Source organism: Phaenicophaeus curvirostris, chromosome 1 (genome assembly GCF_032191515.1).
Source record: "Phaenicophaeus curvirostris isolate KB17595 chromosome 1, BPBGC_Pcur_1.0, whole genome shotgun sequence".
Classification (NCBI taxonomy): domain Eukaryota; kingdom Metazoa; phylum Chordata; class Aves; order Cuculiformes; family Cuculidae; genus Phaenicophaeus; species Phaenicophaeus curvirostris.
Genome location: NC_091392.1, coordinates 18,168,519 through 18,190,710, shown reverse-complemented (window position 1 = coordinate 18,190,710; position 22,192 = coordinate 18,168,519). Strand labels below are relative to the sequence as shown.

The following is a 22,192-nucleotide window of genomic DNA, read 5'->3' as shown; positions in this document are numbered from 1 at the left end:
TATGTGCAGTACAGGAAGAATCTCACAAAAGTCTCACTGATTTCGCTAATAATAGCATCAAAGATGTGAAGACGAAGTTTCTCTTGCAAAGGCCAACATCCCCACAAGGACAGAACAGTCCCCAAATATGTCAGGCTAAACGCTTCTCCCTCTACCACCCAAGCTGTACGGACTACATCTCTGAATTTGCTTACACATGCTGCTATCATAGCTCCTGAATGCAACAGAGGCATCATCCATGACAGCAAGAAAGACAAGATCAAACCAGACACAATGCCATTAACTATGTATATATACGTATGAATACATATATAATATTTAAGAGAAAGTTCTGTAATTAATAAAATATTTAAGATAAAGTTTTACCTGACACACAAACATAACCCCACAGCTTCTCCTTGTCAATTATTCCATTGTCACATAATTTTAACCCAAGAAAGAGGTCCTAATCTGGACTTGAAATAGGAAACAGTAATGGCCTTTCAGTTCATATGACACCTTTCTAATATCTTGTCACATTTTCAAGTAGCAGAGAGGTCAAATTATCTTGTTACATAGGAGTATTTTGATGTTCTCAATTGCTGCTCTGAGGTGAGCATTTCATTACTTGCACACTTTTAACTCACATACATTTAAGCCCTCCTAATGGGATTAGAGAACTATGACGATTCATAAGAGTAGGTGTATCCTCCTGTAGATTTTTGCAGAACTTCCATTAGCATTAAAGGGAGATACACATCAGAGGACCAAGGTCTATTAATATGAACAGCATCTTCCACAGTCTTCTAAACAGCAATTTGGGCATCCTAAAGCTCTCGAGCCATTCAAAGGAAGTGACTTTGATGTTAGAACTTTAGCAGTGAAGATTCATCCATTCCCCCATAAGCGCTTGCAAGAGACTCTGAAGCAATGCCTTCTTTGCTTTAGTTAGTGGAAAGATCTTCCTTTCTTTGGCTTATTAACTAATAACAATAGAAATAATAGGAGCTGAGACAGGTGCAGAAAGTTTAATTCCCTTCTTGTGAGCTTCAAATTCGAAAAAGAAGTTAAAAAAACCATGATAAAAAAGGGTATTAAAATTCATGAAGGCCAATATAACATAATTTTAAACCACAGTTTTTCAGGAATTGTTGTCAGCTTCCATTCCACTGTTAGCCATCATTAACAGCAAATATGACAGATACACTAATGAAATCGATTTGGTCATGTTATAAATTTAATTCAAAAATGTAACCCCATTTTATTACCATGTAACTTATAAAGGCTTATAGGCTAATTTCATCTGTCACTGTAAGGGTTCTCTCCTGGACTTCTTAATGACTAAGTATAGGTTTATTTTAATTTTATTTTTTTACATTTTTAATTAACTACTTCACTAAAGTAGTAAGCATGCTCTTTTAGCTCATGGTAGGACTGAAATATTTGTCAGTGTACTCTAGTAAGGGAAGCATTTCAGTGAAATGAATATAGCTATACAGTATTGCTTTGGAACTTGATACATACTGTAGCTGAGCAATAGATTACTGTGCAGCATGTATTCCTTGCAGCCAACTCACTGACTAAGGAGCTAGTATATTCCTAATGCTCTTAGAACTGATGCACTTGTTGTAAAGGAAGTTCTGAAGGTAAAATGAAAGGAGGGTAGTCCTCAGAAACATGCCTCTCATTATTAATGTTAGAAGGCTCTGCAATATATTAATTTTTGTAGATGGCAATATTTTTAGGAACACTGATCAGTTGATGAAGCTGGGGTATGGCTTTTATATTGTGTTCAAAAAAATAATAGACAAAGCTAAATATCATTATGACAGGTGTCTCCAGATGGCATCATTATAAACAGACATCTGAATTATTTCACTGAGGGAGTAGAGATTTAAACTTTGGAAAGCTCTCACCAATGACTGTAATCTTAAGAAATGGAATGAGCATCAACAAGCATTTTCTTTCCAACTCAGGGCATCTTTACAAGTAAGTAGAAAGTCAGCAAGTTTTATTGTGCATTTCTCTAGCCTTCATGTTCCTAATTATTCTCCACAAGACAGGCAATGAAAGAATGATACCAGACTTCTGGAAAAGTATAATTATCTTCTTATAAAAGAGAGCAGGTAAAGAAATCCTCCATGCCTGTTCTCCCCAGAAAGGCAAACAAACCACAGCACTTTCAGCTTATGCAGCCTATCCAAAATCTCCCTGGAGTAACAAACCTGGGGCCCACTAGCCACCTGTAAAAGGAGTATACAGCTAGGGGCAACATCATGAGCTGGGATTTTGATTTGTACTGCCCTGCCTGCTGCCTAAACCACACTAGTAGCTAAATCAGGCTGAACATCCTTAAAATAACTCCTTTAGAACTGCTCATAGTTGTTGCAATGGGTGTGGGTGTGTAGGACTATGGACTGCAACCATTCCTGACCCATCACCTGATTTGTTTCTATGGCTCCCAGGTGAGAGAAAAAGGAGAGGAAGAGGAAGCTTGCTGAGTGCCTGAAACTGCCTAAGGAAACTACAGTCACCATCAAAATAATAAAAACTGGCCTTGTCACTGAGCCGTTTACACACATTTCTTCAAGAAAGCAAACACAAGGTCTAGCAGGGCTTTCATCTCATGGTATTGGGCTTTGTTAGACTGTGAAGAACAAGGCATTTCTGAAGTAAAAAAAAAAATTTTCTGACCTAATGGGTAGAATAACAAATATTACAGAACAGCTTTTCCTCTCTGATTTGCTGTATTTATCTCTTACTTTAGGAAGTTTCCATGTATTCCTGGGTTGCAAGAAGCTCTACAGCAATGCAGGTAGGTTCCTAGAGGAGTCTCCTTTTCAACACATAAAAGGTATAGCCGTCTTGGAAGTAGCCTTTCTCTCTTCCTTCTAGCATACAAACAGTATGCTAAACATAACGTGAAATTAAATTGCTCAGTCATCTCTCAAACACTGATAAGGTCTACTTAGCAGTAAAGTAAATATTTTGGAAAAGAACTACCTAGAAGATGTCAATTTACTAGCAATCACCTTCTTAAAGAAAATGTGTTGTCATTTGCAATGATCTAAAAAAGAGAGGGACTCAGGCTATGTTTGGCTTCTCCAATTCCATCTCTGCTAGAACCCACTACTAAGAGTTTTTCTGGTAGTGGCTTAGCTCAATGAAAAACGTGATTTTTCAACAAAACACTTACAGCTGATCATACAGAGAAGCAATTTAACTCACCAGGATTTCTGCATGGCTCACTGCAATTCTGGGCAAGCATAAGACAACTAAAACTGTGCATCAGAAATGATCTTCCATTGTAAAGCAACATGTTCCTGAGCCAGAGGTTTATGGAACAATACTATCCAAAGAAAATTTCACATCATAACAGTTGAAATGCAGTCACAGTGAAGCATCGCTTGTCAGTATGTCTAAAATAGCAGATGCTGCAGGCTGTTGAGTTAGCAGAAGAACAGGAATCAGGCATTCATCCTATTCCACTGTGCCAGAAACTTTTAGGTATGGTTGCAGTTACTAGTAATTCCTGAAAACTCTGGAACATCTTTATTGCCTAAATAAATAAGTCACATGTAATACTGCAGATTCTGAGAGCTATCCTTTCGACTTGAAGGCTTTGGACTATGTGATATTATCTTAACTGAAGACTAAATAACAAATAAGACTTGACATCACCTTTGTATCAATGAATATATAAAAGATCTGATAATTTTGTTAATATATTAGCAACAGGTATTTCCTATTTGCATCTGGTATCTTCAAAGGTCCCAGCCCTACATCCAGACAGCAGAATTGATGGGAGTAACTTGTTTTTTTTGCTGTAATTAGGTGTCTATATAGAAGCTTTTCCTGCGGAAGTTATAGAGACATTTACCACCATGTGCAACAACTTCAGTATTATACCTCTTAAAGGAGATTAAGGCAACATTATGTGCCTGCTTGCTACATTTTATTTTAGTAGGCATGGTCTGTTGGACTGACAGTTGGACTAGATGATTGTAGAGGTCTTTTCCAACCTTAATGATTCTATGATTTTTTTAATATTATTTTTCAAAATAATTATTGAGAAGTCCAACCTTTCAGAATTAGAGTGATCTCTCATGTGTTCCTTCTTCCGCTTTTACACTACCTGAGAAGATAGTGGATGCTACTGAATTGACTCTGTGTTACTGTTTTCTGTCAACAAATCAGTTGAATAAGAAAAATAACTTCTAAAATAAGAATAATAATGTTAAATGTTGCATTTACCCCCCGTCCTTCCAGTTTTCTCTTGACTGGTTGGACAGTCAGCTGATCAATCCATCTGCCAAGCTTCTGTTTTCAAGCACTTAAATAGCCTTTTTTTCCTGCTAAAAGGTTCAATTGTTGTGAATCAAAGCTTTCTACTCTTCCCTCATTTGCCCTGATGTCTCCATGTAGTGAGAAGTACCTGTAACATGTGCAGCCTTTATCCTCTGCAGAGTGGACTTATTTTAGTATTCAAATGAATATTAAACACATTATTGTATGGAATTCTAAGCTCTATTGAGTATATTATATTGCAGATTCTTCTGTCGTTGTAATAGTTTGAGTAAGAATGAGATAGCAAGGAGCTTAAGTAGCATTACAGTTATTTGTGATTTTTCTCATTTTTGTGGGTGTTGGTTTCCTGTGCAAAGCAAGGTCATTGCTATTTACTCAGCTAGAAATCCTGCCCTTCCTCATTTGGTTTGTTTTGCAAGTGCTGGAAGTTACATTATCATTGTCACGTTGCTCTCTTCAAACTTCTGTGAAGAAACAAATCTGTCTGTGATGGAAAACAAGTGCTACATGGCATCATTGAGAAAGAATTGTGACTTATGCCAAATCAAACATAATTTCTTTAATCCTCACAATATTTCTAAATTGTTTGCTAACAGCATTTCTATCAGGCTAATATATAGTAAAGCCGTAGTCTGTGTTGCATTTCTGCTCTGAAGGCTGCTTGCACATTTGTATAGAAGTGACTAGGGAGTGTGGACCAAAGTGGCCCCATCTGTTTTCATCTATCTGTGTGGAAATGATCTGCATATACAGGAGCAACTATATTACCCTACAAACAGGAGTAAATATACTACCCTTGCATTTGCATTAGTCGTTGTGATGGGAAGGGCCTCTTTACTACCACTGGGGCTCTGTAAGATCCTGTTTTCTGCAATGTTTTTGTACATTCACAACTGGCTCATTTTGCTGTTGCTAACTTTCTGTTACCAACTGCACAAGTCAGTGAGTAATTCTGGATGACAGCTGAAGTTAACATTTCCTGTCATAGTCTCTGCCTTAGGTGGCTGAGATGTATTGTTATGCCTGCATAAGAACCCTTACTAAACCACTTTTCTGTCTCATTAGGTGTATAGGAACATACATAGGCTTCTTCCTATGCACTGGAGGAAGACAAACACTTGCTTATGGTGATTTAAACTATTGTTTGAGGTAGTGCTCAGGCTCCTTAGCTCATCTAAACTGCTCTCTGCCCATGCTTACATTGTTCCTTTGATTGCATCAGACTCTATACTCCTGCCATAGACACTTTCGAAGTTTCTCCTACTAAATTTACTCATGGTTGTTCTGAATGTTCTTTACAGAACTTTTCTCCCTTTATTACATTTTTTGCCATTTACTTTTATTTACTTATTTTATATTAACAACCTCTTTCTTTTTTATTTTGGCTTTTCTTTGCATGTTACTTAATATTTTTAGGAAAGTTGCTTTTTGGTTACGTGCTAATCAACTTTGCACAGAATCAGTTCAGCGCAGTAGAGTCGTTTAGCATCACTTTCACTAGCCTAATATTGGCAACATCAAACCAAGAAAAATGTGGTCATGGTCTGTCCAAGCCAGCTGTGGAGGGCGTCAGTGCTGCTAGCACCTTGTGCCTATGGATATGTATCTTAGGGGTCCTCCAGTGTTTTTCCCGAGTTCTGAAAAGGAATAGCTAACATAAGTTTATCATATGAAATCAGTGACTTGACTTAGGCACTGAGCAGCTTGAAAACACCACTAACATCAGACTCAAGTGCAGAATGAAAAAACATCTTTCCCTTTTTCACATACGTCATAAAGTTCTACCCAACTAAGGCCATAATAGCTTTGCTGGAATAAGAAAAGATGAATTGAAACTGCTGATTTTCAGGTTTTTTTTTTTAATATTTTGTTGCCCGTTTTGTCTCTGCAGATCTTCATATGCCTCCCATATCTTCACTACCCTGTGTAATTTACTGATACTAACAAACCATGCAATTTCAGTGTTCACATTTCATTCATTCAGTCAAAAGGAGTAAAAGAACCTGTGTCGATCCACCCACAGAATGGCTCATTATTAGCCACTATCTATTCTGGCTGATTTTAATGTACTTACACTTTTCTCCTATTTTCTAGTTTATTTTTAATTGGTGACAGACTTACCTTTTACTTATTACCCATGAGCTCCAATTTTAATGTGATTTATATGTTGAAAGAAAACAACTATATTATCAATAAAACTTTCATCTTTGCAATTAAAATATTTGCTTTCTTATTTCCCTGTTTCAAATTTTGCTTCTTTTGACTATGTTAGCATTTATTAAATATTAAAAAGAACTTGTTAAATACTGAATACTTCAACGTGAAAAATCTTTAATTTACTCTGGTCTTGCTTTTCTTTCTTCAGTTTCCTTCTTGGCTTCCTTTTTCACTCAAGCCCCAACTTGAAATCAGGTGTAAAATATTGTGCTTTCTGTCCATCCCTATTTGCCTAAGACCAGTCTGAGATTGATTGCTTCAATGTAGCACCCATTCTGTGATGTGTAGGAAAAAAAAAAGAAGAAAGATTAAAAAAGATAATTACTTAGTGGTAACTTTTATAATTATGTGAGGCAAATATATACATAGACTGCGTTCTTCAAGGGTGTGAAGCATACACAAAGCAGTATCTGAAAGAGCATAAGAAACTACGCTTTCAAGAAGGATATGATATGTTTTGCCACCTGAAGAACCCAGTAATTTTTAAAAAAATTCCAATTAAGACATGGCATCAACCAAGTGGAAGCACATGGCTGAACTGGTTTAACAGTTCCCACATTCCGTTGACATCCATTCTCTTTAGAGTGTGAGATAAATAAAAACAGCTCAGTCAAGCTGTTCTTCGTCTGTTGTTGTTACAAATATATATGTTATTCTTAATAAAAATCAGAAAAACAGGTTTAAAAGAAAACACCTTCTTCTCTAATCTGTATTGGGAAAGATGGTGCATACATGTATGTTTATGTGATGAAAGATGGCTCTAATTATTTTCTTCCTGAATAAATGTTCAAATTATTTTTTCTATTTTTCTTTTTTTTTTGTTTTGTTTTGTTTCCTATGTCTTCTTATGTCTACATCTAGTAGCCTTTTTCTTTCAGCAGTTCAGTGGCCCATGGAGTCAGTGCTGGGATTTCCCTGTCAACCAATCAATTTCCCACCCTTTAGTTCAGCTGTTCCTTACAGCCATATAGGCTCTTCAGACACAGTGTTGAATTCTTTATTTTCTTTTGGAAAACCTAATTAGTACTCACAATTGTGATGAATGGGCTATATTAGATAGTAAGTGGCTGGGTTAAAGATTTGTGTAATAGCATGTGGGTACAGATGCAGTAAACAAGTGAATGATTGACGATACTGCATTACATGTGTAAAATGTGAGCTACTGCAGAGAAGAAATTAATTGGAAAAAAAAAAGCATAATTATAAAATTGGTCGATGATGTGTCATACTGATTGCTATAGTGTGTTAGTATTTGCTCCATTCAATATCCCAGATGTTTAAAGCAGTAATTACATCTCTTCTTGTCTGGGCTAACAGAAAACTACAGAGAAGCTTTCTTTTTTTAAAAAAAAATGTTTAAAGGTTTACTACTTTTCTAGAGGTTGTTTTTATTAGCCTGTTATGTGGTTTTCTGTGTTCTGTTCCCTTTCAAGTGTGTTTTGAAAAAGTTACTTGTTTGCCAAGCTGCAAAATGAAGGATATTTAATAGCATCCAAATAAGTCATTCCCCTCTGTGTTTAAAATTCTGCTTTGCAAGAGGCAGATAGAATTCTTTCAGAAATAAACAATTTTTTTATGTAACTTGGTTTTGTAAAATCAGAAGTTCACAATTTTCTGAAAACATATTGTTCCTGAGAGAGAGAAACATTTCACCACTTCTCTTAGAGTAGTAATTCACAGTGACAAAGGCTGCCAGTATATTTTGTTTGTTTGAAACTGTACATTTTTGGGGAAGGAGGGAAAAGTACAAAACACTTTAAGTGCTTTGAGGCGTCTTGTACACAGGGGACTCAGCAACTAGAATTAGTCTCTGATAAATAATCAGAATACTTTGTTTTTGAAATTTATTTTCCAGAGTAGACTTTGTAACACATGCTCAACCTTTTGTTGAGCATCTAAAGCACTCAGAAAATAAAGGCATAAGCTTGCATATCCAGAACTGATAGGATGGTATGACTTTAGATGTAGAGATTTCAGATGTCCATTCTTAGATCGCCTAGTGGGATCTGGTTTCCAGAAAATAAATTACTTTAGTCTGACCTATAACTAAGCATAACAGAATGAAGGTAGCCAAGACCTGAAAAGGGAAGGATCCATTTTCAATTACAAAACACAACCCTTGTCCTCAACCTCCCATTACATCCCTAAGTCTTCCTCTCTATGCCCCCACCTTACTTACAAATTCCTTTGGTGATGCCATGCTCAGGGAACAAAAGTCTCACTTATAAAAGGCTTTTCTTTATTTTTCATAATTTAGTTGAACCAACACAAAACTGAATACTGTAAAGCAACAAAAATGATGTAACATCTTTAATTGTTGTGTGTTTACTAAATAAGGCGACTACACTCCCTTTAAAGTAAATCAAAACAGAGAGTTGCTAGAGTGAGGGATCTGGCTCTTGAGGTCTACATGTACAGTAAATGTATTTACCATCATTTATTGCATGACATATTAAACCTGACATTGGTCATTCATAGTGCAGTCAGTCCATAACACTTTTCAAGTGGTTGGGCTTTAATTGCTACTTTGACACTGGTCAAACTCCTAAGATTAAATAAGAATTTTTTATATATTTATTTTACTTGAAGATGAAATTATCTATAGCTCATGTTTCCTGCAAACTCTGCATTAAATAAGCCTCAGTATTAGAGTAGGCTTTACAAAAAAGTCTTTAATCAACTTTTCATTTTTGTACCTTTCATCTATGGTCAGTTGAACAATCTCTATATATTTTTCTTTAGTAGAATAGAACTAGCATAACACTAAAAGTTAATTGGAGTATTAGGTAGTATACTTGAAACCATAATACATTTGCCAGGAAGAAATTAAGCTCCTTTGTTGATTGCATCATACAAATATGTACTAAACTTACGTACCAAAAGGTACAATAAAAGGGAACAAGGTTTTGTTTGTTTCTCTGTTTTATCGTCATTTCCCCCTCATCTATGCTGTCTTTGCTAAATTTTCACTAATCAATAATGCCGCAAAAGTGGGTTTTCTAAGAATGAGGTAAAACACTGAAAATGGGATCAAGGGATAGGCTTTAAACTGACCTTTATGTAAAAGTTGGGGGAGAGAAAGAGAGAGAACCAGAAAGAAATAAAGAAAGAAAGAGCAAAAGGAAGAAAGAGAGAAAAACGAACCTTGCTATGAAGAGCAATGAGTAAAATACTTTACACTCTATTTTTATCAGTACATAAAGACAAAAAAAAAAAATAAAATAAAAATAAAAAAATGCCTTCCAACAGTGCAATGGTTGAATGCATTTATGTAATATAAACAACATTATTCTTTGCTTTTTCTACACAGTCCTCTCTGGTCATGCTTTACATCCAGAATGTCCCAATGGAAGAAAGCAAACGACACCAGTCACTTCAGAGACAACTGAAGTAATAAAACACAACTTAACTCTGAACCACTTGTCATGACTGTCAGAGTTATCACGTTAATTGTTAAATAGGATTTTCTACAAATATACAACATATAAAAACTGTTAAATATATAACTTTAGGCTTTTCAAAATACATTTAATGATCTCTTTCAAACAAGTGTTACTTTTGTTTTCTCTTTAATTTGCTTTCTGGTGCTAAATGGTGTATCAGATGAGACATAGGCCACAGATGACCAAACATGCTCTTTGCAAATACTGTATTATCCAACTTTAACTATCAAAAATGGAACTGTAGAAGAGGCATGTTTAACTGGTTAAAACTGAAAATGATTTTAGTACGAGAAAGTCAATCTAAGTACAGAGGAATAAAGGTGCCGCGTAGACAGTTAGTGTTCTTTTTTGTCCAAGATTCTCAAACACACGTCATTTTCTCTCAGTGCTCCATTATGTTCTCTCGAACATGACATTTCAAGAGCAGGTCTCTGAGTTAGTTTTTACTGCAGCTTTCCATAAACACTTCTGCTGGACAACAACATCCCAGCTTTGTGAAAGCTGAAATCATGTCTTTGTGGAGACCTCCTACAATTTAATGACATAACTCTGTTAACAGTAAGATTGTGTCCACTTTAAAATAGATTTTGCTCTTTGGTCTATTGTATATACTGAAAGTATAAGAAAATAAAAGCAATTCAGACAGTTTAGGGCACAAGAAGAGTTTCTCTTTTGCACCTCAGTGTCCTCCCATAGGCAAAACAGTCTTCTCTAAGGCTGATTGGGATGATGCTCTTCATTGTTGCAGACTCTTGAGATCAAAACATGTAGGTAACAGCAAGTCCAGCAGTGGTGTATAACGTAGATGGAACGTTAACCATGAACTTTTTTGTATTGCTAATGCCCAAGCATATCTCTTTTTTTCTATATTCCTTAGTCCAATGATCCTTAGTATGGTAGAACAAACTTTAGCTCATAATGTTGAGGAATTATGCTGTCATTCATGAGATACAGAGAAATAGACAGTTGAGTTGATGACATGTAACGGATGATGATCCACAGCAGTGAAACTTGACTAAGTTAAGTAGCTCACACAGAGCCTAAACCACTCCTATGAGGATTCTGTGTTGCTGCATTTGTCAGGAGACCTGTAAATCAATAAGAACAAATTAGTCAGTGTCTAAATTTACAATCCTGGTTATGTTTGCTGCCCCTTATTTTAAAATATACTGTATTGAGATCTTTCAAGGACATAGTTAATGAATATAGAAAATATTTATTTTGCACAGCATTTTCCCTGAGAAACAACACATGAAAAAAACCTGTATTTTTATTATAAAACCCCCACTTTAATCATTATCTCTATTAAAGTCATGAATATAAATGATTATTTACTATAACTTCAATGCCATCTGATTTTACCAAGCTCCATGCACATTCATTTCATTCTTTTTCATAAAAATATCACAGAATATTCTTTTACCTGCATTATAGTTACATATAACAGTATCTAATACGCATAGCAATTAAGATAACTATTAATTTTTATGTATAGAACATAATAAAAAATGGAAATGAAAGCCATGACAATTTACTAAAAATGCAAACGTTTATGCTGGAGGTTTTTCTGCCTTTAGGCTTCCGATGAGCACTAGAATGCACCTGATTTAATCAATACTGCCCTCTAGTGATGCTACTACAAGTGCAAATTAATGTAAATAATGTTTATTAATAGTCAAATTAATCAGAAAATTGTTTTAGTTACACAGTAGAAAAAAAAAAAAGAACTAAAATAAGCATAGGACTGCCTGATGAACCTGTTTAAAAGAAAATGGAATGGAAGCAGTGGTTTGAAAAAGAAACAGAACCAAAGTTCACACTATTAAAGAAACGAGTACGGAAGACAGCACAAAAACAAATAAGAAAGTAATAACCAGTTTATACAACAAGCAGCCAGCTACTCATGCTTACCCAAAATATCACCGTAGAAATGGTTTCAAAACTATACAGATATCATACAAGACAAATGTTTTGTGGTGTATTAAGCAAGCATGATTGTTGCAAAATGCCGTTTGAAGGTTCAAACACTATCTTCTGCTTTGGCAATGTTCTATCTCCAAATAGTCAGAGATGTTATTACTAATGGAAATACCATGCATAATACCAGAAAAGACTGAATAGTGAGTGTGAAAGAGAAAAACAAATAAGAAAATTCAATTCACTTTGTTCAAGCCATGTATTAAATTTAGAGGTTTTGACCTAACCCTCAGAGCAGTAAATGAAAGAAATACCTGCCTCCAAATCAATTTAGTGACAACTTTAAAAATATGGATCTCTCTATATATGTATGCATTAAGGTAGATAGATAGATAGATAGATAGATAGATAGATAGATAGATAGATAGATAGATAGATTGATAGATGAATACTTTCCTTTTACGGCACAGTGTAATATATTTCTGCTTTTGTCCTCTCACCTTTTCCAGGAAAAAACACCCCAGAAATCTTGCAAACAGCCTTTCCTTTTCGGACTAGTGATCAGATCTCCAAACCACATGGCCTCAGACAGGCTGAAGGCAAAAAACCTGGTTGATTATTGTGGTATATTCCCCTTTTTAAATATACATTCAGCAAGATAAATTATTTTAAAGATTTTTTTCTCTTAACTGTTCTGTTTCCCCTGTACTCATCCTTGGGGTTTATGCTATGCCCCCTAATTTTCTTCCCATTAGAAAAGAACACAATTTTAAAGGTAGTAATACTTTTTAGACAGTGCGATACAAAGCAAAAGATTTATGGTTTATTAGGTCTGAAAGCAAATTACTATTGTGTTAAGAATTAGGCTGACTTAGCTCCATCTTTCCTGAATTACGCTGCAATGGCCTAAAGCTAAAAGCAACAGTGTAAACAGGTGTTTTCATAGTGTGCTTGTCTACCATATTGGTCCCAGGATGGGGAGAGAATTCAGGCATAACTACATTCATTTCCAGATATGTGCTGCTTTGTCACTTTATGGATATAAAAGCTTCCTTCCAGATTTGCTATCCCTTTCTCCACTTTGCACATCTCTGCTGCTTGAATACGATATCAACACTTTAAAAGAAGGAGAAAAGAAGGGAGACAATTATGCATCTTAAAAATGCTGAGGCAGCATAGAAAGTAGGGTTGAAATACAGCGATGACAGGAAGAGGAACAGATTAGAGAACAGGAGGTGAATTTACAGCTTTGGACAATGACAGGAGAAAATGGAATGAGAGGGGAAAAAATAGGCATAGGTTAGCCAGGGAAGTTTAAACATCATTTATTAATGAAGGCATGATAAAGAAGTAAGATAGGTAATAGGAACAACAGATAAAAAGGAGAGAGAGAAAAGGAGAGAGTATGAAGAGTCTAGAAAGAGGAAGAGAATGCAAACCTACCCTCTCACTTCCTGTTTTTTCCCCTTTCAATTCTCATCACAGGTAAATTAATCACTCCAAAAAAACCCAGTCAAATCAATCAAGAGAAAAGAGGGATTTCCAAAATGACCATTAAAAGAACTTGTTTAATATTTATGCTTGTAGTTCAAATAATGAGAAATACCACATCTCTGACAGGCAAGTTTAAAGGAAAATTGTGCTCTTGATGACTGTTTGGCAGCAATTTCTAGAATATTAATTGGGTCAAAAAATTGCAATGAAAACTGTAACTTCAACAACCATATACAAAGAACTGCTTTAAAGTTTGGGAAAGGTGTGTTGGCACTATTTCATTCCTTTTTTTCCCTTCAGTTAGGAAATTTGCAGCAGTATAAAATTAAAGAAAGACTGGGGACCAATCACGTAGAACATGATTTTCTTTTCTGCCATCTCTACACAGGACTCATTTCAGTTTTAGGTGTCACTGCAAAAGTCTGTTTGTCACTGACTTCAATGAAGTTATATTTTTTTCACAAGTGCTCCAGACAGCAGATTCCACTTCCTTCTGATGGAGATAGTTATTCTGGTTGTAAGTCTGGAGAACTCTTTAGCTTGTTCAACTTTTGAGATATTGTGTGGGCATCTAGTACCACAGGTTTAAATATTACTATATGTTATCTGACTGTTTATATGATGGAAGACCGAGTTCCTGTGTGCAACACTGAAATATGCTCATGAGGAAAAATAATTTTATTGACTGCATATTAATAGATAGTCCAAAGCATAAGAAACAATACATTTCATATGACCACAAATATCTTCTCATAGCTCTTGGATGGCCTGAATATGTCCCAGGAATGTTTGCCTTATTAGAGCAATTATAACACAGTCCACTTAATTTGTCTTAGTCTGGAGGGAGTAGAATAAGGGACAGTGTATCTCCAACTGTGCCTTAATGACACATAAAAAAAAATAATACATTGCTTCATTCCTATGATCAAAGACAAAGGAAACATGTTATGCATCATCTCATGTCACCTTAAGAAGATGGGAGTATATGGAGCTTTGCTAATTTACACAGGCTTTCCACCAAAAGAAACCCATCCAAAACCCTCTGTCTTTGTTTCTGCATAGTAACTAGGATTGAATTTAGTGACAAAATATTTGAATTTCTCATCACAAACCAGAATATTGAGCGAGACTCACTGTAACTCGCAAATATTTTCAGATCAGGACTGTCTTTTGAGCACATCTGGTCTGACTTCTTATTTTAAATAGAATTTACATAAATACCAACAATTCCATGTCAGGCTGGTAAAGCCCTAGCAGTTTCATCTAGTTCCCACTCTGTATTTTTAGAATAAAAATGAAAGTCCAAGAAAAGCAAAGTCATTATTTTTTGCTGCAGCAGACAGGCGCTTTTACATGACTGTGTGTTGAGGTTATACTGGCACTCTGTGATGACATATCTATCATGCTTCCAGAACTTATTTCTGAAAATTTTGTGGTTGCCTACAAAGTAGTTGGTCATATTAAAGAGGGTTCAGTGTTACCTAACAGCTGAACTACTTGTTCAAGATGTTTATTTTACATTTTCAACTACAGTCTTAAAAATTCCTCTTTGAGTTTTAGGATACTATATAGCACCTATCTGCGTAAATGGCTTTCAGGTTGGACTTGTTTTTTTTTCCTTTCTGTATTATTATATGAAAAAAACCCGAGCAATCCAAACAAACTCCACACCATTCTGCACAAAGATAATTCACAGAGATGGATGTAGTTTTGGCCAGTCTCTGTCTCACAAATCTACTCATAATGGAAACAGTTCCAAACATTTTACCAACTGACTGCAAGTAGATAAACAGCATGTCTTTCTCCTCTGCTTCTGCAGATGTCTGTTCTAGGTCTTTGAATAGCTAAGCATGTACAATGCAGAAAGATATAAAAGCATTAAGACATTTAAGGAAAACCTTACACTGCCTTGTAAGATACCTCATGCTTTATAGGAATAAAAATGTAAATTTCTGGTAGTGATCCAAGCAGTAACAACAACATGTTGTATTTATGAGAACTCCCATCGTCCCTCCTGAAAATGTATTGTTTTCCTTCCTTCCTCTTCCTTTCTCCATGCTGTTCATATATGCAAATTGAACTCTATAGTCTTCAGAAAAAGACAAGTTAATATAACTTCGAAGTGTTTACAGCTATCAGGAATAAGAAAAAGAAGCATGGAAGCTACCATACTTGGTAGTGCTGTATCCTGTCTCACTGCGCTAGCCATGGGAAGGACATCTTCAGAGTTCAAACTGTAATACCTGCAAATCTAGGATTGGTCAAATCTAGTGTCTGTGCTTGTGGGTGAGTGTTTATAAAAAGCGGTCCTAGTGTATTAGGTAGTGTATATGAAGATAAGCTTTTCCAACAAAGCAGCATTCATGAATTACAGACAGCAGAATCCACCTTCTAGGAGAACATGACTAACAGCCAATGGTTTTGTGTTTTTTTCTCACTTCTACTATTCAAGTAAGACAGAGAAAGCAGTATTTATTTCAGCTCTGAGATACTTTGCAAATGAGACTTTTGTCCCCAATAACAATTATTATAATATCAATAATTTGTCCACAACTAAACCACAATAGTGTCATTTCCCCTTAAATAACACTTCAAGCCCTATCTTCTCAACTTCCCCATACCACCTGCCAGGACTATCATCTTGATTATTAATTTTCATTTCTGTTAAAATCTGGCTTGTCTCACATTACCTTTTTTTAACTTCTAAGATCTTAGAATGTGCTGGGTCAGATCATATACTACCTCTGAATTGCTCATTACTTCATAAGCTGTACTAATGAAGGCAGCAGGACTGTTTTTTATAATTAGATAATCTTTACAATGAATGAAAATACTAAAATCATACATTGTAACTCAGCTGAAATGCATACGACCCTGGGTCATGTAGGTGACCTGTGCTTAAGAGCTCAGGCTTAGGCATATATAATAATGCAAACTTGCTTTGCCGCATCTGAGCATATGCTAAGGAAAAGCAGTGGAGGTGGAAGAAGGGGCAGCAGTAAGAATATCTGTGCTCAGAACATTCAAAACACTTGAGCACAAAGGTGATCATGGGGCATTTCTGGCTAGAGTATCGTTTATAGCTATAGCGGATAACAGAAGAATCAGGCAAATCTCATTATGCCCCCCATGCAAGTCTAAAGCAATCGTCTTGAAGCAATATGGATTGAAATGGGGATTGATGAACGGGATCATCCATCTTATAAGGTGTAACAATGCAAAACAAAAAAAGCCCAACAATCCACAACAGCCAGTGCTGATGTCCAGACAAAATCCTATACTGTTACTTGATGATCTCTAATTAGAGGAGAAGAATGTTCAGGAGCATCTGTGAGCAACATCTGATTGACAGGCAACTGGTCTGAAGCAAGGTTAGTCTCACACTCACGATAAGTGACTTCCTAAGACTTTTTGTGAAAATATTTAAACTTAAATGAATAATATGTCAAAAAATGCAACATGCTTTTAAATGAAATATGTAAGATAATTCATCCATTAGAAGTGGTAATGCTGACTTACAAAGCATAATCTTCAACTGCTACTGAAGGAAATGAACAGCTGGTGTTCACCAGTGAGATACTATGTCTGCTTTATGTATTCCATCTCACAATTTATTGCTGAACAAAGTAGTCATATTTTGCATCAGTAGTACAGCAGACGAGTTTTAACAAACAATCTTTATAAATATGCTGTGTATGGAAATGAAATGCCAGTATTTAAACTACTCTCGCTAGCCTTTATCTACTTCTTGAGGAGAAAGGAGTAAGTGGACAACAGCAGGGACTTGGAGTAAAGATGGAATATACATATGTAACTAAGGTAAGAAGAATGCAGGAGTTTTTTTTTCTCTCATAGAGCTGTCTGAAAGCAAAAGCAAGAACATATATAGTATTCTTCTGCAGAAATAACATACAGGCATCCACTTCAAACATAGAAAAGTAAGTGTAGTCTTCAACAAAGTCAAATGTATGTGGATACACAAACAGATGAAAGGCCACCACTGTTCTTAGTCTTTATGCCCACTGCAAAGAAGAAAACATTTTCTAAAGGTAAAATTTTCTAAATCAGACTTGTTCTTAGACAGTCCCTTAACACACACATGCAAAAAAACAAAAGCATGTATCAGCATAGATTAGTTCAGCTGTTTAAACTTTAATTCAATGCAAAACCAAAAATTCCCAGCCTAACAGATTGTTATATGCTTGTAAACAGGTTTATGAGATTTAGTTCCTAGCCACAAAGACACATTATAAAATGTGAAAAATCTCTCCCTGAAACACCTCATCACAGAAACAGTGACGTTCTCCAGTGAAGTGAAATGTATATTCCTCAAAAAGTCAATGTTCCTGTCTTGTATCAGATTAAAACCAAGGATTTTAGATATCCTTCAATCCATCATGCAACCATAAACATTCTGAAAGGACAGTGGAAAATGCAGTGACTTAACAATGTATTTTCTTCAAGATCTGGGGAGGTGGAGGATATTTCTTGACAGGGTAAGGGGAAAATTGATAGGAGTAGAGGATTTGCATACAGCAGTATATGTTCATCCTCTGTTTAGTTACAATATATCCATACGCCTTGCAGGTTTTCAAGTCCTTTTGTACTTCCTTTCAGGAAATACTTAATGTTTGTTTTGTTATATATTCTTACAATCTCAACTAAACTATGCTTTTATATATCTATACCCATCCACCAGTTTTGAATTTCACATGACTATGAGTATTTTTAATCAGCTGGTGGCAAAGCAGACACTTAAATGCATTATACTGTGTAGCATTCTGATTAACAGTACGAATGTATTTAAACCTAAAACAAACTACAGGTGTATAAAATGTAGTAGTTAAAAAACCAACCAGAGTGTCACTGTCTATTGGAGGCAGAGTGCTCTGTACACTGTGCAGCATATTGGATCTAAATTCTTTGGCAAGATCACCATTACTCTCCCTAGTCTGTTTCTGTGATAATTTGGCAAGCGGTGCTGTGGTGATCAGATTTTTGCAGTAGAACGAAAACAAACAACAAAAGAAGAAAAATAAACTGTGGCAAATGTCAAGGAATTTTCTATAATTAATACATTTTACATACATAAAAGACAAAATTATATAAAAGCAGTTGCAATACAACCTTTGGACAGCAGGAGAGGAAGTGAATTTGACCTCTTGACACACAAAGGTATCAGTCTTGGAAAATCTTATCACCTTATTTAGTTTCATAATCCTCTCATAGAAGTGGTATGAATCTCCTACTTTGTAGTAACCTCTCTCAATCAGATTTTAGCCCAGTGTCTTTTTCTTGACAGTCCTTCAACTCCCCATTATAACAGTCTCCTTGGGACAAATTCAGAGATTATGTGACCTAAATGTATGTATCTATACGTCATGTATAAGTGCGATCTCAGTTAGGGTCAACAAAATCTAGAGTTCAGTTCTGCCTAAACAAAGATGCTTAGTGCCTGTGGGATGTCCTTGGGCAACTCCTCTGACCTCCAGATGCTGCTTCAAAAATCAGTGTGTCATACATTTGCACTCCTGAACACATCTTAGACTCCTGGACCATCTAGGCTGCCACAGACACAGAAGTTCAGAGAACTAAATTCTGCCCTTATTCTCTTTTTTTTCAAGACGAAGGGTCCCAAGCAGCTCTTGATTGTGACTCAGTTGGCCTCATTTGGTCATGAGTGACCCGACAGACCCTAGCGTAACTCCACATGCATCACTACTCCAATCACATTCCTGTGACTGAGCGTTTCCTCTGGGTTGAGTCATGCAGATGACAGGGAAAAGGAATAAGACACCAATCTTGTGATCAGTCCCTGTGCCTAAGAAGCAAGTAATCATGGTTCAGATACTTCAGGCTGTGAGACAGACCATGAAACACTTGTGTAGGTCCACCCTTAAGAGACAAATGTCACTGCAGGGATCACACCATCTTAGAAGTTCGGGAGAATGGGATCACAGAGGTCTTATTACACTAAGCACATGTCATTGCCAGTGTTATGAGAGCTGTCAATTTGTTTCTTAGAAACATTTATCTAACCTTTGTTATCTTTCAAGCTTGCTTTCACATTATAAGACTGACAAATAGCATGACCAGACCCTGAGAATACTTCAAAGATGACTGAGCTATTTAAGATAGACTTCTGGGTTAAATCAGATTAAATTGCAGTTTTCCATTCCTCAGTTGTTTTAAACATATAAGTGTGGAATGGACATTTTTGATTCATGAAACAGTTATTCAGGTGAAATTTAATGAACCTGAGAAGCAAACAGGCTTCAAGTGAAGACAGGGATCAAAATATAGTATTGACAATGTCAGTAGTGAATCCAGTGCGGTTGATCACACAGTACTTGTGCTGTTCATCACAGTACCATTTCTGAGTTCATAATCTAATGCAACAAGTCAACACTTGGAACCACTAACAGGAAACTTGCTTTTTAATAAACTGTTTTATGCTTTAGGAGTTTATTCTTTTCATTATGGTAAGACATTTGCTACTGAGAATTCATAGATTTCTTTTTCTCATCATAGGTTTTCTCAGATTTGAAAAAAATGTACAAATGTACAAGAGATTTGAAAGACTTCAGCTGCTGGCAGTATCAAGCTCTTGGTTCCTCTGACATGTCTGGGTTTGTGAGGGGGAGGTTCTGAAGACAGAAGGAAGAGATATTACCATGTTTCAGCAGTTACATGAAAGTACATCAAAGTTAAGGGGATAGGTCCTAAAATATTAACTATAGTCCAGATGGCCTGTGTGGGTGAAACTTGAGAATGTTTTATGAGAAATCACACAAAACTCAGATGCTATAGAAACAAGAGACAAAACAGAAAAAAAGTAAAATGTATTACTGACTTTGCCAGACATGCTAGGCAACATTTCATAAATATCAGATGGAAGAAGTCATGATCAATCTTTCCTTTGAGGTCAGGGATTATATGCCACATAGAACAAGACTCACGCACAAATGACATCATATGGTTTGACTTCCCTGTCAGATAGGAGTCGTATATTCTCCTCAGAATAGGCCCTGGCTCAGCCTATGAGTTTCTTGGAGATGTTGTTGTATCAGGTTTAATTAACAAGAAATAGTTTGTGTTTCTCTGACACTGGCCCCTTTTCTCTAATTAAATAGAAATAGAAGAAAAGAAGAATTTTATGTGTTTATTTAGTTATTTTTTAAGTAGAAGAGGAAATCTGCTCTGTGTAGGAGACAATGTGGGTGTGTTCCAGAGATTCTGTAAGATTCACAGGGACCACTGTGTGAATGACAACATAGGCAGTAAAGTGCTATTGCAAGACAGCTTTGCAAGGTACAATCATAAAATCTGCCCTAGCAGTCACTTCTGATTGTAAGACTTAGCTGCAGCTCTTCTCCACACACAATGATTAACTCTATTCATAAAATGTTTTATCACTGCTACACTTAATAGATACAAGAACATGTAAAAACTATTTTGAATAACTTTGCTTAGGAAAAAATGATATTTCAAAAAGTTAAACTTTCACTTTAAAAGTGAAACAATTTTTTATTTTGCATCCAAGGAGCAGTACTGTGTAATAAGAGATGTTCTTATGAGTAAATACTAATTATTCTGATATTTGTTATTTAAATACTTAGCATCACTTATTAGAAAGAACTAACTGGGATGTCTATCAGTGTCACAGTATTATCTGTGCTGCAGTGAAACTATAAGATACTTCTATCTGAAAAATAAAAACCCAGTCTCTAATAATTACCCATTGACCTTTAGACACTTTAAAACTGAACTTAGGACTTTATTAGTCAAGGACATTTTCTAGGGAAAAAAAAGATATTTTGAGGCAGCAATAAAGTTTTTTTCAGCTCATACTGTAACTATGTACACATACCTTGGTTATCTTATCTATGTGCCTCCAGTTAGAACACATATATCATATCAAATACTTTAAAAATGTGTACATTAGAAGTCTTTGAGGAAAAAGTACAATTGCTTTTATCATGTAAATGAAATGAAACCCTACATTTTGGAAAGACCATTGTCTCTTCATTGTGACGGAGAAGGTTAACAACTACTGCTTTCTGAAATAATTTAACTGTGAAGCATCTTATATAGAGGAATGAATCTGGATGTCACTAATATGTTTTAAAATTTGTTTTATAAAATATGTCCCTTGTTGGGTTTTATTTATTTGTTTGTTTGTTTGTTTTAATAAACAACTGCATGCTATGCAACTTCAAAAGATAAGATGATGTTTTCATCTTCCTAGAGAAAAATATTTCAAGCTAAGATATTAATAGGAAAACAGCTGCTTTTCTAATTAGTACATTTGATGCTTAGCTTCTTTTCATTACAGCACAGACAGGGGACACTTTGATCTATACATTTCAATCAGTGTTAAGTAGCATTAAGCCTTAATAATTTTTAAAAAAGGCAATCACAAAATAAAATGCATACCTAAAAAATGATTTGATCAATACATTATAATGTAAGACATCAGTAGGAATAAAACACTTTATAATTACTACTGATATGCCATAAAACTATGTCATAAGGAACATGAGAAAAATGTGATACAATTAAATGTTTCTTTCAGATTGCAAAATTAAAAATATTGAAATAATTCAATGTTGAAGAGAGGGGGAAATTCCAAGTTTCAACAAATAAGATTGTTTTTCAATTTAACATTTAGGTATGGAGATTTTCAAAATATTTCTGAATTTGCTCATTTCCCTTTAAAACCCCTGTACCATCACACTGACTAAAAGGCAGAGGTGAAAAAGGTTCAATTTTTACAATATATGCACTGTCATGTCTTTGAACTTGCTCTGATAAACTGTGCTTAACCTACGGTG

General features: G+C 35.5%; 1 protein-coding gene across 6 annotated transcripts in view; it reads right to left on the bottom strand.

Moving 5' to 3' along the window:
• Positions 1-8,621: 8,621 nt before the first annotated feature.
• The window catches only part of TAFA5 (TAFA chemokine like family member 5), a 422,687-nt gene continuing 409,116 nt past the window's right edge, over positions 8,622-22,192 (bottom strand). For 3 of the 6 annotated variants that reach the window (XR_011336729.1, XR_011336734.1, XR_011336735.1), the window contains 2 exons: positions 12,365-12,457; positions 8,622-11,035 (listed from right to left, as the gene is read on the bottom strand). Coding sequence is in view for 1 of the 6 variants with exons in the window: in XM_069849979.1 (XP_069706080.1) it covers positions 11,027-11,035 (9 nt within the window). In the remaining 5 variants the exon portion in view is untranslated. The remainder of the gene's footprint in view (positions 11,036-12,364; positions 12,458-22,192) is intronic. The other 3 variants (XR_011336736.1, XR_011336730.1, XM_069849979.1) reach the window with 3 other exon arrangements.